This window comes from Portunus trituberculatus, chromosome 37 (assembly GCF_017591435.1).
Source record: "Portunus trituberculatus isolate SZX2019 chromosome 37, ASM1759143v1, whole genome shotgun sequence".
NCBI classification, from domain to species: Eukaryota; Metazoa; Arthropoda; class Malacostraca; order Decapoda; family Portunidae; genus Portunus; species Portunus trituberculatus.
Window position 1 is genome coordinate 30,048,728 of NC_059291.1, and position 15,000 is coordinate 30,063,727.

At 35.7% G+C, this 15,000-nt stretch overlaps 1 protein-coding gene and 1 long non-coding RNA gene across 8 annotated transcripts in view; one reads left to right on the plus strand and one right to left on the minus strand.

Moving 5' to 3' along the window:
* Nucleotides 1-15,000, plus strand: part of LOC123514319 — a 36,434-nt gene that overhangs the window by 12,453 nt on the left and 8,981 nt on the right. The window lies entirely within an intron of this gene.
* Nucleotides 10,693-15,000, minus strand: part of LOC123514317 (teneurin-m-like) — a 581,802-nt gene continuing 577,494 nt past the window's right edge. For all 6 annotated transcript variants that reach the window (XM_045272144.1, XM_045272141.1, XM_045272145.1 and 3 more), the window contains one exon: nt 10,693-15,000. This exon is cut by the window's right edge and continues 551 nt beyond it. In XM_045272144.1, coding sequence (XP_045128079.1) covers nt 14,662-15,000 — 339 coding nt within the window. In that variant the 3' untranslated portion in view covers nt 10,693-14,661.

Here is a 15,000-nt window from a genome sequence, read left to right on the forward strand (position 1 = left end):
AGATCAAACATTGAAACACACACACACACACCAAAAAAAAAAGCAGCCTCTAATACTTTTTGAGGAATCCTTTCCTCTTTAGACAGCTCTCTACTCATTGATAAATGGATTCAGCAAGTCTCTGCAGCATAGAGGGTTCCAAGTTGTCCCAGATGTCCTGAATATCCTTCACGACCATCACCATCTTATCCAAGCGCATCACAGCCCACCTACAAGACTAAGAACTGAGAAGATTGAAAGGTACCTCCAGCAAAACAAACAACAAACACACCAGCTGATTAAGAAAAGAGAATATGGACCTTGGAAATCTCTTACGATATCGTAACGAGAATATCCATTCACTAGTAAGAAGCATTGAAAAAGCATCGCACAAAGTAAACAATGCAATTACTGCTGTAGACTTCAACAGAATAAATAGATATATATACAGGCACTTCCCTTTTAACACGTGTTCTGTTACCCCGATTTCGATCTTACACGACTTAAAATTTACTAATATGTAGTCTGTTAACACAAAATGTTCGATGTTACGCGAGTTTGATTTTCCCACCTACTCTGGTTGAATATCCTACTGCCAGAGCACGGGAGAGGTGCTCTGACTGACTCCCGCGCTCCCACTCTCTGCCTGTTGTCCTCAGTGTGAAGCTAGCCCTCACAGCGTAAACTCAGACCATTTTTTGCAAAGTTTTGTTAAACTCGTGCTCTATGCCACCCTTCAAATGTATTACTAGTGTGTTTGTTTAAGAATTTTAGTAAAAAAAATGAGAAAATAGACAGACTTTCCGAGGTCCAGGAACCTAACCCCAACTATTACCATTATTTCTTATGGAGAAATTATGTTCTGTTACCACGATTTCTGTTAACATGACGTCTCCAGGAACATAGCCTTTGTGTTAACGGGGAGGTGACTGTATGTATATATATATATATATATATATATATATATATATATATATATATATATATATATATATATATATATATATATATATATACAGGCAGCCCCTGCTTAACAAACCGGTTGCGTTCCTAAAAAAAACTTTTGTTGCGTGAATTTTTGTTAAGCGAACCAATTATAACAAGTTTGACCACCTGACTTGAACTTCCATTGAGAGTAAACAAAGCGAGAGTGCATCATAGTACAGTAAAAGGTTTAATGAAAGTAAATATTATGAAGTTAAACAATTAAGCAGTTTAATTTAAGACTAAGTCATTATAATGTACAGCAATGTATGTATGTAAGTAACTTTATCTTTATTAACTGATGATCTTAAATTTATGAAGGGAGGGAGAGTGGAGCGGGAAAGACACTAGCCGGCAACCCGTGGAATGTAAACAAAGGGCACATCATTGTACTGCATACAAAACTTATGTACTATATTTCCACAAGACTTTCCATTTTATCCATTGCAGAGTCACGAGTTCGGGTGGTTCTTTTAGCTTGCAAGGAAGATATGATCTCACCAGCCTTCTGAACAGAGTCTGCTGACTTGAAAATAGTAGAGACAGTAGATGGAGTCAAGCCATGGTGGCAAGCAATGCTATTAGTTTTCTTGTCTCTTGTGTCTGTGAATAATATCATGCTTCACTTAGAGAATAAGAGACTTCCTGGTCTTCTTAGCAACGTTGGTGTATTCAGAAGCCTGTCGGCTTGTGTGATATGTCGGGCCTTTCAAATTTGGAAAAAATTACCTGGATAAAATTTCAGTAAAGCGAGTTTGGTATTCGTTATACGAGCAGATGGTAGTAAAAGGAAATGTTCGTTGTAGTGAAATTTTGTCGTGTAAATGTTCGCTAATCGGGGGTTGCCTGTATATATATATATATATATATATATATATATATATATATATATATATATATATATATATATATATATATATATATATATAGCAAAAGGAGGATTGTGAAATACTGCAAGAAGACCTAAATAAGATCTGGGAATGGAGTAAAAAGTGGAAAATGGAATTCAATGTGAACAAAAGCCATGTCATGGAAATGGGAAAGAGTGAAAGACGACCTGTGGGAATCTATAAGATGGGAGATGGAGTATAACTGGAGAAAGTTAAAAAGGAAAAGGACTTAGGAGTGACGATGGAAGAAAACAATCAACCAGTAAGCCATATTGATAGAATTTTTAGAGAAACATATAATTTGCTAAGGAATATTGGAATAGCATTTCACTACATGGACAAGGAAATGATGAAATTGATAAGTACTATAATAAGACCCAGATTGGAACAGGGTTGGCAATGATTAAATCAAATTGATTTAATCAAATGATTAAATCATTGATTTTTTTACTAAAAAAATCATGATTTTTTTTATTTTTTGATTTTTACTAAAAAGTATTCCATAAGTTAAATGATGTGCTCCAAGGATGGTAAAGTAAAACAACCTATTCATGTGCAATTATTCATTTATTCCCTTCATGGTATATACCAGTAAATAAATAAATTAATTAAATTAAAAATAACACCTTTGCAGGTGACAACATTAACCTTTTGAATCTCACTTTGTATGTCTCTGGTAAAGCAAGGAAAGCAACAGGACTTGAACAAGCATATACTGTAGATGCCACTGAGCTGGTAATCTCAGAAAAGCAACCTGCAGAGGCACTGACTGTGACTGACCAACTGGTGGAAAATACATGTACTGTACTGAGCTTAGTGAGTTCTCTTGCTCTAATGTTGCCAACTTGCCATATGTTTTTTACTAGGTAAAAATCAGCCTCCTTTAGTCTTTACTAACTTGGGATTCAATGTATCATAATAATAACCAAGGTTAGCAACCAAACAGTAACAGAATAAAAGTAGATATTCTTCTGTGTGGTAATAATATAAAATGCTGTCATGAAAATAACTTCAGGCAACTCTGTCTGTCCTAAACCTGGTCCTGTACCAACTACAAACAAGTATTGAACACGTATGTATCAGGATCCTTGACTGTGCTCACACTTACACGCCCTAAACTCAAACTTAAAGTAACCTATGGAGATTTTCAAATCACTCAGTAGGATATATATATATATATATATATATATATATATATATATATATATATATATATATATATATATATATATTTTTTTTTTTTTTTTTTTTTTAATAAAAAAATCAAAAAATCAAATAAATAAAAAAATAAAAAATCAATGATTTTTCTATTTTTTTGATTTAAAAAAAATCAAAAAAATCACCAACCCTGGATTGGAATATGCAGGATTATAGTGTGGACCCCTCATAAAAAGAGACACACAAGGAAATTGGAGACTACAAAAAAATGGCTAAAAGAATGATTTCAGAATTTGAAGGGATGACATATGAGGAGAGACTAAAGGCTATGGATCTACCAACCCTGGAACAAAGAAGGGAGAGAGGAGACCTGATACAAGTTTATAAATTGATCAACGGAATAGACCAAGTGGATAATGAGAAACTGATCCTGAGAGAAGAATATGACATCTGAAGCACAAGATCGCATAGTAAAAAGCTGAGAAAAGGAAGATGTCTTGTGTAACTAATTTATTGAGTTTCTATTCTAAAATAGTTGATAGAGTGCAAGAGAGAGAGGGATGGGTTGACTGTATTTACTTGGATTTTAAAAAGGCGTTTGACATTGTGCCATATGCAAGATTACTATGGAAGTTAGAGGAGAAGGGTGGCTTAAAAGGAAGCACATTGATATATATATATATATATATATATATATATATATATATATATATATATATATATATATATATATATATATATATATATATATATATATGTAAAGCAAAAAGAGGATTGTGAAATGCTGCAAGAAGACCTAAATAAGATCTGGGAATGGAGTAAAAAGTGGGAAATGGAATTCAATGTGAACAAAAGCCATGTCATGGAAATGGGAAAGAGTGAAAGACGACCTGTGGGAATTTATAAGATGGGAGATGGAGTAGAACTGGAGAAAGTTAAAAAGGAAAAGGACTTAGGAGTGACGATGGAAGAAAACAATCAACCAGTAAGCCATATTGATAGAATTTTTAGAGAAACATATAATTTGCTAAGGAATATTGGAGTAGCATTTCACTACATGGACAAAGAAATGATGAAGAAATTGATAAGTACTATAATAAGACCCAGATTGGAATATGCAGGAGTAGTGTGGACCCTCATAAAAAGAAACACATAAGGAAATTGGAGAGGCTACAAAAATGGCTACAAGAATGGTTCCAGAATTTGAAGGGATGACATATGAGGAGAGACTAAAGGCTATGGATCTACCAACCCTGGAACAAAGAATGGAGAGAGGAGACCTGATACAAGTTTATAAATTGATCAACGGAATGGACCAAGTGGATAATGAGAACTGATCCTGAGAGAAGAATATGACATCCGAAGCACAAGATCGCATAGTAAAAAGCTGAGAAAAGGAAGATGTCTGAGAGATATTAAAAAATATAGTTTCCCACAGAGATGTATTGAGACGTGGAACAGTTTAAATGAAGAAGTAGTGTCTGCAACAAGTGTGCATACTTTTAAAGTAGGATTGGATAAGTGTAGATATGGAGACGGGGCCACACGAGCATAAAGCCCAGGCCCTGTAAAACTACAACTAGGTAAATACAACACACATGTGAACCAAAACCATTTTCCCCATAGGAATCAATGTAAAATTCATTAATATGTTCGTGAACTCAGGGCTGTCTGAGAAAGCGATAATTGGCACGCACCCTTTGGTTCCTGCAGCATGTATCCTTTAAGAAATGCTTTTGTGCACCTCTCAGCTGCAGTAAATGAAGAATGATCATTGTTATAGTAATGGGATTAACTGACATCAAGATGGTATATGATGATCTTCCTGATGATGTTTATCATGCATCACTAGCTGTCCTGGAGGTGAAGCGCTCCTGTGCTGTGATCAACTGTGATGACAACATGGCGGCCCAGACAAACATTTCGCGGAATCTCGTAATTCGAGATTTGGAGATTTACCGTACCAGTAAAGCATCTTGACATTGCATATTCTAAATCATTTATGTAATATGAAAAAGATGACTAGGTGTTTTACCTCCATTTCTTATCTGCATCTGGACACCACATGTTCAAACCCTTTTTCATGACGTCACAATATAAACAAAGCCGCTAGCACCTGGACAAGACCAACGTGTTGGTCTTGTTTTGCTGGTAGCAGCTCTACCTGCTAGGCAGCAATATTTATCTGCCTGATACCTCTAGTGGGTAGCATTGCCATGGTGGTGTAGTGGATATGAGCATGGGATTGGGCAAACGTTCATGCATAGATTCGAATCCCACCATGTGCCTTCTTGAAACTATGTCATTTGTCGAGTGGTTTAAAGTTATCTACATGTCACCATGATACCCAGGTTCTACTGTCTATGCGAAACGTCACCATGTCTAGGGAGCGGCACAGTGACTTTATAAGTTAACTGGATTTCTTTTCTTGCAACAAAGCCAAGACGGGTGAGAGAGATATCGTATGTCTGGCAGCAAGGTACACCCCTTTACGCCCTCACGCTGCCGAGAGACACTACTCAGGCCACTCTCAGTTGTTAAAGGGAGTGAATGTCTTGTTTTCTTTTTCCTGCTTTCTGCACTAATATTGCACTTGTTTTCTTATGCATCACAGCTTAATAGACATGGGTGGAAAATGCCCTGATGATAAAACTATTCAAGCTATCATTGATCTCCATAAAGTAGGTATTAGCAAGAAAGAAATCTGCATTCAAAAAGGCCTTAAACTCCATACTGTGCAGGAGCTCATACAAAAATTCAAAGCTGGTGGGGAGCAAAAATTTACCACTCCCACAAAAGGTACCTGGTAGGCCACATGAGGTACCTCAGAGGACAAGAATACTTCTTAGGAGGCAGCTGGAAGTCAATTCTAGCCTTACAGGATGTCAGATTAAGGAATGGAATCCTGACTTGTTAGCTGGTGTCTCTCTTCATACTGTCCATGATACTTTGCATCATGATCTTGGGTACTGCAGTTACGGGGCAAAGAAAAAGCCACTTATAAATGACTCACAGAGAAAGAAAAGGATCCAGTTTAAAAAAAAAAAAAAATAAATAAATAAATCAGGATTGGACCTTAGATAAGTGGCATACAGTAGTGTGGTGACTGTGGTCTGATGACATTGTTTTCTGTTTGAGTGGTACAACATCTAATAGAGTGTACAGGCACCCAGGCTCTTATCCCAGTGATCCCCGCTACACTCCAAAAACCACCAAACACTCTCAGTGTTTAATGGTTTGGGGATGTTTTACTTTCAGTGGTCTTAGCTATCTTGTGTTCCCTAAAAATACTACTATCACTAAAGAAATGTATTTGGAACTTTTAAATGATAATCTTGAGTCATCATTTGAGAAAACCAAAGGTGAGATTTTCCAACAGCATGGAGCACCAGCTCATACTGCTAAAATTGTCAAAGAATGACTAGATAATTGTGAAATCAACACCATAAAAGAGAATTTATGGGCTGTAATTAAGGCCATATTATGAGACTGTGACACCTCCACACTCTCCAAGCTGGAAAAAAAGAGCTTCACTATTGTTGGGCAGAGTTCAAGCCTGAAACACTTCAAAATTTAGCTGATAGAGTGCCAAAATGTCTCAGAGAGGTAGGTGCTCAAGATAAAAAGGAAATGCAATAAAGTATAGTTAGAATTTGTATATTTTTTGTAGATCTGACATGAAATGTGTAACCAAAAACTATTGATGCTGTAACTTTTCTCAAAGACTGTAGGTGGAAGTATGATTGCCTTACACCAAAGATGTGCTTGAGTGGTGGTATGGGCCCTAATGTGCATACCTTTATGAATGAAATTGCCTGCATTGCAAATGGTTGGAAACTGAACAATGCTTCCCATACTCTTCAAGTGAACCTACAGGCACTATAGGCAAAAAAAAAAAAAAAAAAAACTCATATTAACATGTGTGAATCCACCTGAAGTTGAAGGATATGGGTTTGGTTGTGGGATATATACGTTATGTTTGGTAAGGCACGGAGAAAGATGTCAACACTAACATTGTGCGGGTAACAGTGAAATATCTTGAAACATTTTTGTTATCCCATATAGATGTACAGTGAAGACTCAATACTCAGTCATCTTAAAAGTCAAACTTTTCATTGCTGCACACTTGGTTGTTCTGTTTTGATACCAGTAATACCGGTATTACCAAAAGTAAAATACGTTTATTGTGGTATACTGGGTACCGGTGCACGTCCCTAGACTCCCTCTGCTGCATTGCAGTTGAGAGAAGAACAACGTTCTTCTGCGTTCTATCTGTAGCTTTTCATTTAGAAAACTTAAAATTATACTAGAGGCTTATTAGTGGTTAAAATATGGAATCTAGTGAGAGTGCAAGTGTTAGTGAGCCACACCCTTCCAATAGAGGGTTCACAAGAAACATACTGAGTTACCAGGCGTTTTATATGGATGGTGACCTGTCTTCTGACGAATAACCTCCATCCTCCTCCCCACCCTTATCCCCTCCTCTTCCACGTTATCCATGGTACAATAACGAGAGTTATTGTACCAAGCACGTTATCCATCACTAGCCTTCACTTTAATTAAGTATATATCAAAATTTAGAAAATACATTGAAATTTTTCTAAACTTAAGGTTTTGCTAGGGTTAGAGCGAATTACCTGATTTATAGGTATCGGTAGTTGAACGTTTTGATACTTGAACAGCCATTTGTAATTAATTGTAGGGAGCCCATTTAAAGCCAAGCTTTTTGGGCACTGCAGAGAGGGACAGCGAGTTGGCTGGGTGAACACCTGGTGACACCTGGTGGTCGCATCATGAAACTTAACCATCCGCACAGCTCTTGAAATCGTGTTGTTCTAAACAATCTGTGTAATTTAAAAAATCTACTAAATGTTTTATCTAGTGGTATTTCATAATTGCACAATCTAAACCCGCATAAATCAAGAAATATCTGTATATCATATTATACCTTAGTTATTATAGCCACATCCAATCTTTAAACTTGATAGAAATTGCAATATATTCCCTCCTTATAGGTGCTTATAAAGGTACCATGCATTACTTCTGGTGCACTTAATGCATGTGGCACAGTGACTCTCTTTCAAGATTAACACTCATCGGAAATCTGTTACCTCCAGCTTACGTATTTCTAGTATGTGACATCCAAGGATTTCTCTACCATCAGCAGACCAGAGGCTGGACCATTGCTTAACAATGGATTCCATTTTGTGTTGGCGTCAAGGGGAATGCGGTAATTGATTGAGCAACCAGAGACCAAATTCCTGCTGCAAACACACTTAAACTTGAGCTGTATTAGCCTCAACAACAAGTAAAAAGAACACTTTCAGGAAGAAAGATCTTATTCACACACTGCAAATCACTACATTAGGAAATATCCACTGACATTTCTCTTTTCCCATGGGCATGCTCCTGAAACAATTACGTGGGTGTTATACTAATTTATTTATTAACAAAACACTGGTCTGTAAGCCTACATGCATCAATTACACCAAGCTGCTGAATTTTTGTGTCAGTTTATCATGATCCTTAGAGTGCTCATTTGACTCAACAAGCCCGATGACTTAATCAAACCACAAATACAAAAAAAATAGATGACTTGATCAAACCACAAATACAAGAAAATAGGTCATAAATTTTTTTAGATTTCCTCTAAAATTTGAAATACAAGCGACAAACAAATTTCTTAATAATTAGCATTCATTCACTGGCTTATCTGTGGAGTTCTTCAGAGATTTATATCTATTAAGTCTGATCCAGTGAAGTGAATCATTTTGATTCACAAGTGTTTCTCTCTTCTTGCTTTCTACATAGTCTCAACTAGCTCCCTGCATCTTCCTTTTCTTGTACTCCTTCCCCATTGTGTCTCAAAAGTTGGCCAAGCATGTCCATACATGTATGCCATGCATATTCTATTACTATGCTATACTAAGTACAGCATAATAATATTGTTATAAGATGGTCAGTGTTGTACCTGAAATACTATACTTATAGATAGGAAAAATATAAATTTATATACGGATATGGAATTATGACTGGATCTGATGCAACATTGCTGCTGCCGTTGCTACTATTGTCATTGCTCCTCCCAATGCTACCACAACATTCATAGAGATTCCTCATGCATTCAAGAGACTCTGTGGTGGCATAACATGCCAGCTTATATAACTGTACCCATGTGATGTGGTCCTGCTACATATGATAAGGTGCTTTTTCACTCTTCTCACTCCTGCCAATCTAGCTACAGTAGTTCTTTTAGTGATGTATGATATAGCAGCCATAGAAAAGACAGAGTACTGGTGATATGGAACCATAAAAAAAAGTAAAGAGAAGGCTAGATTAAGAGATGCTTTACTTTTGTTTAGCATTTTGTTAATATTTTGTATTTCCTCCAAGAGCTTCATGACTTGTTATCTAGTCAGGCAGTGCACCAGTGAGGTTCATGTAGTATTTTGTCACTGTTCCTTGGATCAATACCTTCTTGATGACATAGATGAAGTGTGGCACTGATGAGGCATCTTGATTTTGTAGTCATTTCAACTCTCTCCAAGTGTTCAGCATGGTTGAGGTGTGATGAGTTTCCTGGCCACAAGAGGACACATGTTATGGTCCTTATGGCTTGGTGCTTTGTCATGCTGGAAGATCTCATTGTTGAAGGTGAAATTATAAGATCTCCCTTGAGAACTTCATTATAATGGGCTGCATTCATTGTTATGTTGCTAGATAAGACAAATCACAATCCTACTGGTAGTTTCATTAAAGGCATACCACCAAACCATGATATAAGAAAAATGCTTCTCTAAGGTGTTAGGGTGCAGTACCTGATTCTCTCATTTGATGGGCAGTAAAGCTTACTGGTTTATTTGGTGTCACACTAATGGTGATTCTTTTCTGACCTCAACTCTATACCAGTTCTTTGTGAACCAACATTTATACTGGTTAGCAAGATACGCCAACTATAGCGTGTGTGTGTGTGTATGTGTCTGTGTGTGTATTTACCTAGTTGTATTTACATACGTAGTTGTATTTACATAGTTGTAGTTTTACAGGGCCTGGGCCTTACGCTCATGTGGCCCTGTCTCCATATCTACACTTATCCAATTTTCTTTAAAACTATGCAGGGTATGACATGGGAAGCCTTGGTGATTTTTGTAGTTCTGAATATACAGAGCATGTGGTAACTTTTCTCAGATCAAGATGAGTCTCCTGAGATTATAAGGTTATAATGTATGGATTTTAAAATACCCAATATTTCATTTGCTTATCTGTGGTAGTTTTAGTTGTGTGAAAGTACTAAGCTCCTGACCTTTGTGAAAGAACAGTGCCTGGAGCAATATTTAGATTTTAGACCATTTGATTTGGCCTTGTTGCATACAGAAAATAGGAAACTTTTTCTGTACTTTTTTGCTAAATGATTTCCTTTACAATTAGGTTTGCCTTCCTTCAGGCAAGTACATTATTCAGTGTAATTATCTTATTTGGAGACATCATAAAGCATGAACAAAGATCATTGGTAGAAGGATGTGATGATACATATTGGTAAACTTACGAAAGCACATGAAATGGCACAAAACACCAAATAACTGCAGAGATGCCTCCATCCAGTGAAAAGTTGATAAGTTTGTTATGTAAACCCTCAAAGGAATAACTTTTCCTGAGAACACCACTGTTTCAATAAACACAATTTCTTTGGTCTCATTTTATTTATGTAAGCAGAAACTTCTGTATAAGAAGGCATGGAGACTGCATTTGAAGTCTAAATTAAATTCAATATTGGTTTTATATCTTTTGAGAATTTATATTTTTGTGTACTTTGTTACCAGTGGCTTTTGCATCAAGCTTGTTTAGAAAACACTTCATACAGAATGGATAGATAAACCTGGTTATTTATCTTTTTTTACTGATCACATATGTATTTATCAGTATTAAACAACAAATACTCAATGATACACATTTCTTATAGTGATTAAAATGTCTAAGTACAATATTGCAGTTTTAAAATGCCATAAAATATATATATAATTTTAGGAATCTTTAATTAAGAACATGAAGTAACAGATCATGTGGCATACTAAAATTAATCTATGTACAGAAAACATTGATAATGCCTGCCAGAGCTTCTGTGCAAATACCTATCTCTTCCATCATAAAATAACACCATTCTGCAGATTAATACTAGATTATCTAAATAGAGTATTTCTAATTCTGGACGATTGTGTATGGTAAAGTCTAGAAGAAAACCGAGACTAGCCATTGAACCAGTTCTTCAGTCATTATGTAGTGTAGAAATATGTCACATTTTCTGTAGATTATAGTGCTTATGACACATGTACCTTCCAAACATACAAGCACAAGATTTATTTTTACACAGGCGAAATAATGAACTTAGAACAGCATTGCATGCTGCAATAGTATAAGCTTTACTTGCCTAAAAAAACTTCATTGCCAGATCTTTTGCAACATTATTTTGATAGCAATATTTGGATACAATCATTGAGTGATTGCAATGAGTAATGCTGTCTTGTAATCCTCCAACTTTTCTGTACTTATTAAAGTATTGAATTGCACAGGTTTCAGATATGGGAAGTGTCAGGCACCAAGGCTGCCTTAATTACATTTATATTAGGTGAATAATATGAAGCTTGAAGTAAAAGAACTAACATGAAATGAGTAATGTACAAGAGTTGCCCTTCAAGTCCCTTGGGAAGATATCTTACCAGTGCTTTGGAATAGCAATATTTAACTGAAAACTTTTCAGTGACTGTATTATAAAATTCACAAAAGATGCAGGAAGAAAATTTCAATTGACTCATAATTATGTAAGACAGTCAATACTATTACTCTTCAACTAAATACTACTTAAGTGTCATAAAATAAATAATTTTTTTTTAATCAAATAAAGCAAACATTTTATAAAATGAAGACCTCAAAGGCAGAATTTTAACATAATAAGGTAGACAAAATAAGGCATACCAAGCTGTCATAAGGGAAGATTAACTCAAACCATTTAGTTTTTCAGCAGGTGTGATGTTTTTCTTTAGTCTAGAGTGAACTGAGGGCTGTATTATGTAGTGCAAGGTGTATGCCAGAAAAAAAAAGTAGAGTAATAAGTAAGAGATAACTTAACCCTTCTTTCAATATTTTCAATAGTAGCACAATTTTATCATATTTGATTTAGGCTACTATTGGAGTAAAGATTTGAATAAACCCTAACATGAATTACTATAAAAGAATAATTATTATTGTAATTTTCATAAAATTTTGTTTAGATTTCTCACTATAGATAAATATTAAATACAGAATGTTTTTTCTGTGAAAAAGAAAACCTTGGTGCAGTCATTTGAGTACTTATTTTTTCTGGTTTGAAATAAAATTTAGGTGTCATCAGCAACTGTCACTTCCATGAGAAGTGAAATCTGAGAAATACTTATGAGGATTACAAAACAGCTATTATTACTCAGTATATTAACTTTGAAATTATCACCAATCTGTTTGTTTATTCAACTACAAAGTATAAATATTACACTGAAACGTCCTTAATTTTGAAACCTGTTCTTAATTTTGACACATTTCAATGTAAAGAAGAATATCAATATAAAAAAGACTTGCAGCCATCGCTGAAGTAACAGCACGATGCACCAGTCTCATGTTTTACTTGATGACCAGACTGTCCATTTCAGAAAACATACCTATGTAAGACTCTGTTAGAACTGCATGTAGATGGGAGGGCACAAGAATACAGTTACTGAACAGTTACTGAACATCTTTCACATCTTTAACTAAGCTAACATTCTTTTCGACATGCCTGTACAAAACATACTCAAATTCTAATTCTTGGCACAAGCAACCAATTAGAACTATGGCACATGAACATACAATCTAAACTACAATATTCTTGATATGTTGGTTGCGCCAAGCAATAGTGATGTGCAAATTAAATTATGTACAGAAATTCAGGGCTCCACACATCACCTTAGAGTCACAAGTTTAAATAAGTGAGATGAGAGGTTCATACTGAAAGGAATTGGTACTTCTACTCATCATGCTAGATGTCAAGACATGGGTACTTAAAATACTACAAAATAAAGCACCAATATTATGCCTTTCTGGCCAATGTGTAGACAAATGCCCACAGTTTTACATCAGTTTTATAACCTAATTAAACAATCACAGATGACATGGTTCATATTTATAATTCTTAAGTAATTTTCAGAGCATGATGACATACATGTCAACATAATCAATATCCTAAAAGAATATTTTTTTCTTAATGTTGACTTCTGTAGCATTCCAGGAACTTTGACCATCATTTGAATCTGTTTTGCTATAAAAAGAACTGAATAATTCCTTAGGGTCTTTTATAAAAGTACCAATTGTACAATCATGTCTTACATTCTTTCTCTTTGCCATTGATTGAATTCTTAGTTCAACAGGTACAGATGTTATTCATAAGACAAAAAGAGACTCCAGCAGACAGTCAGCAATGAAAAAGTTCAAGTAATATTTCTTTATATTATGTGCTTGGCCTAGAAAGTACAGAGCACCTATTTCTGAACTTTGAAAATTTGATTAAAGCTGATTTGGTGATTTGCACTTATTTTTATTAACACAGACAAAGCAGTTCCTGTAAGCTCAATTCTAAATCCCCAACAGGAGAGTTTCAGAATTACTTAAGATCTAAATTTCACACCAATAGAATCAGTTAAAAGGAAAAAAATAAATAAATAAAAAATAAATTAATAAAATAAAATGAAATTATGAAGATGAATAAACTATGATAAAATAATGTGATTAAAACCAGGAAATAAATTTCCCTCCTTAGTTTCACAAAGGCAGCCTTTGGGTGCTGAGAGCCATCCATCAATATTCCTGCTTAGGGATACAGTTCCAGATAATATTGAATTATTTAAGATTAATAGAGACTAGCTCACAATACACATTGTCTATAACTGATAATTACTTGTATCAAATAGATACATTGAAAAAAAATCAGAAGACACAACCGTACATACACACACTCGCACACACAGGCATGCACTTGGAATAATTATTAAAAAAAATATGACTGGGTACCTTTGTTCTTATCTGAAGCCTTTCAGCCACTCATCTGGACACATAATGGAAATGGGCAGCATGTACCTCTAACTAATGGACATGATAGTAACAAAAATGTACAAAATATATGTCTTGTCTCATCTGTGCTTTACATCAACCTTGCATGCATGTTTCTCAGTATGGTACATATTCAAGGTGGAATGTTAAGCAGCAAAATTACATACCACTGCAGACTCTTTGACTATCCTGATAGTACAAAATACAACTATGCTATTTACAGTGGCCAGCAGCCAGCAACACAGCAATGCAGCCAGCAACTCTGACTGCAATGGGGCACATACATTTTCTCTCTTTGTCATTCATACAGACATACACTCAGACAAACTTGGTACCAAAGTTTCTCCCAAGAACTGCTGCAGTTCCATTCAAACGCAGTTGTCTTTAACTTACAATATGCCTCTATCACATGTAGGGATTATTCTCCGGCTCGGAGAGATGTGTACAATGTGTGAGAAATACCCTGTTTGTACAGTGAGTACAGGTTCAAAGCGCTACACTATACAGCTGTATGTACAAGGGCTTTGCCCAGCCCCGGGGATCATGAATGAGTGCTGGGATGGCTGCGTCTTCGCCGTCGCCCGATGTCACGTCGGAATACCACATTTGTGGGATCATCAGCCAGGAACGGATATCTATGAATTGAGTGAAGATCAGCTGGTATGTAACCTGAAACACTACCTTTACTCACTAGTTCAACACGTTCTTCAACTGTCCAGTCATATGTTGAAGGAGCACCACGTTCAACCAGAAGACGTTCATTTTCCCAAGCACGAGTCACAGCTCGGTGGTGTGCGTGACGTAAGAGTCTGTGTCGGGCAGCGCGGGGATCAACTCCATACAGCAAAATCAAAGACACGTCATTTCCAGCCACACGAAT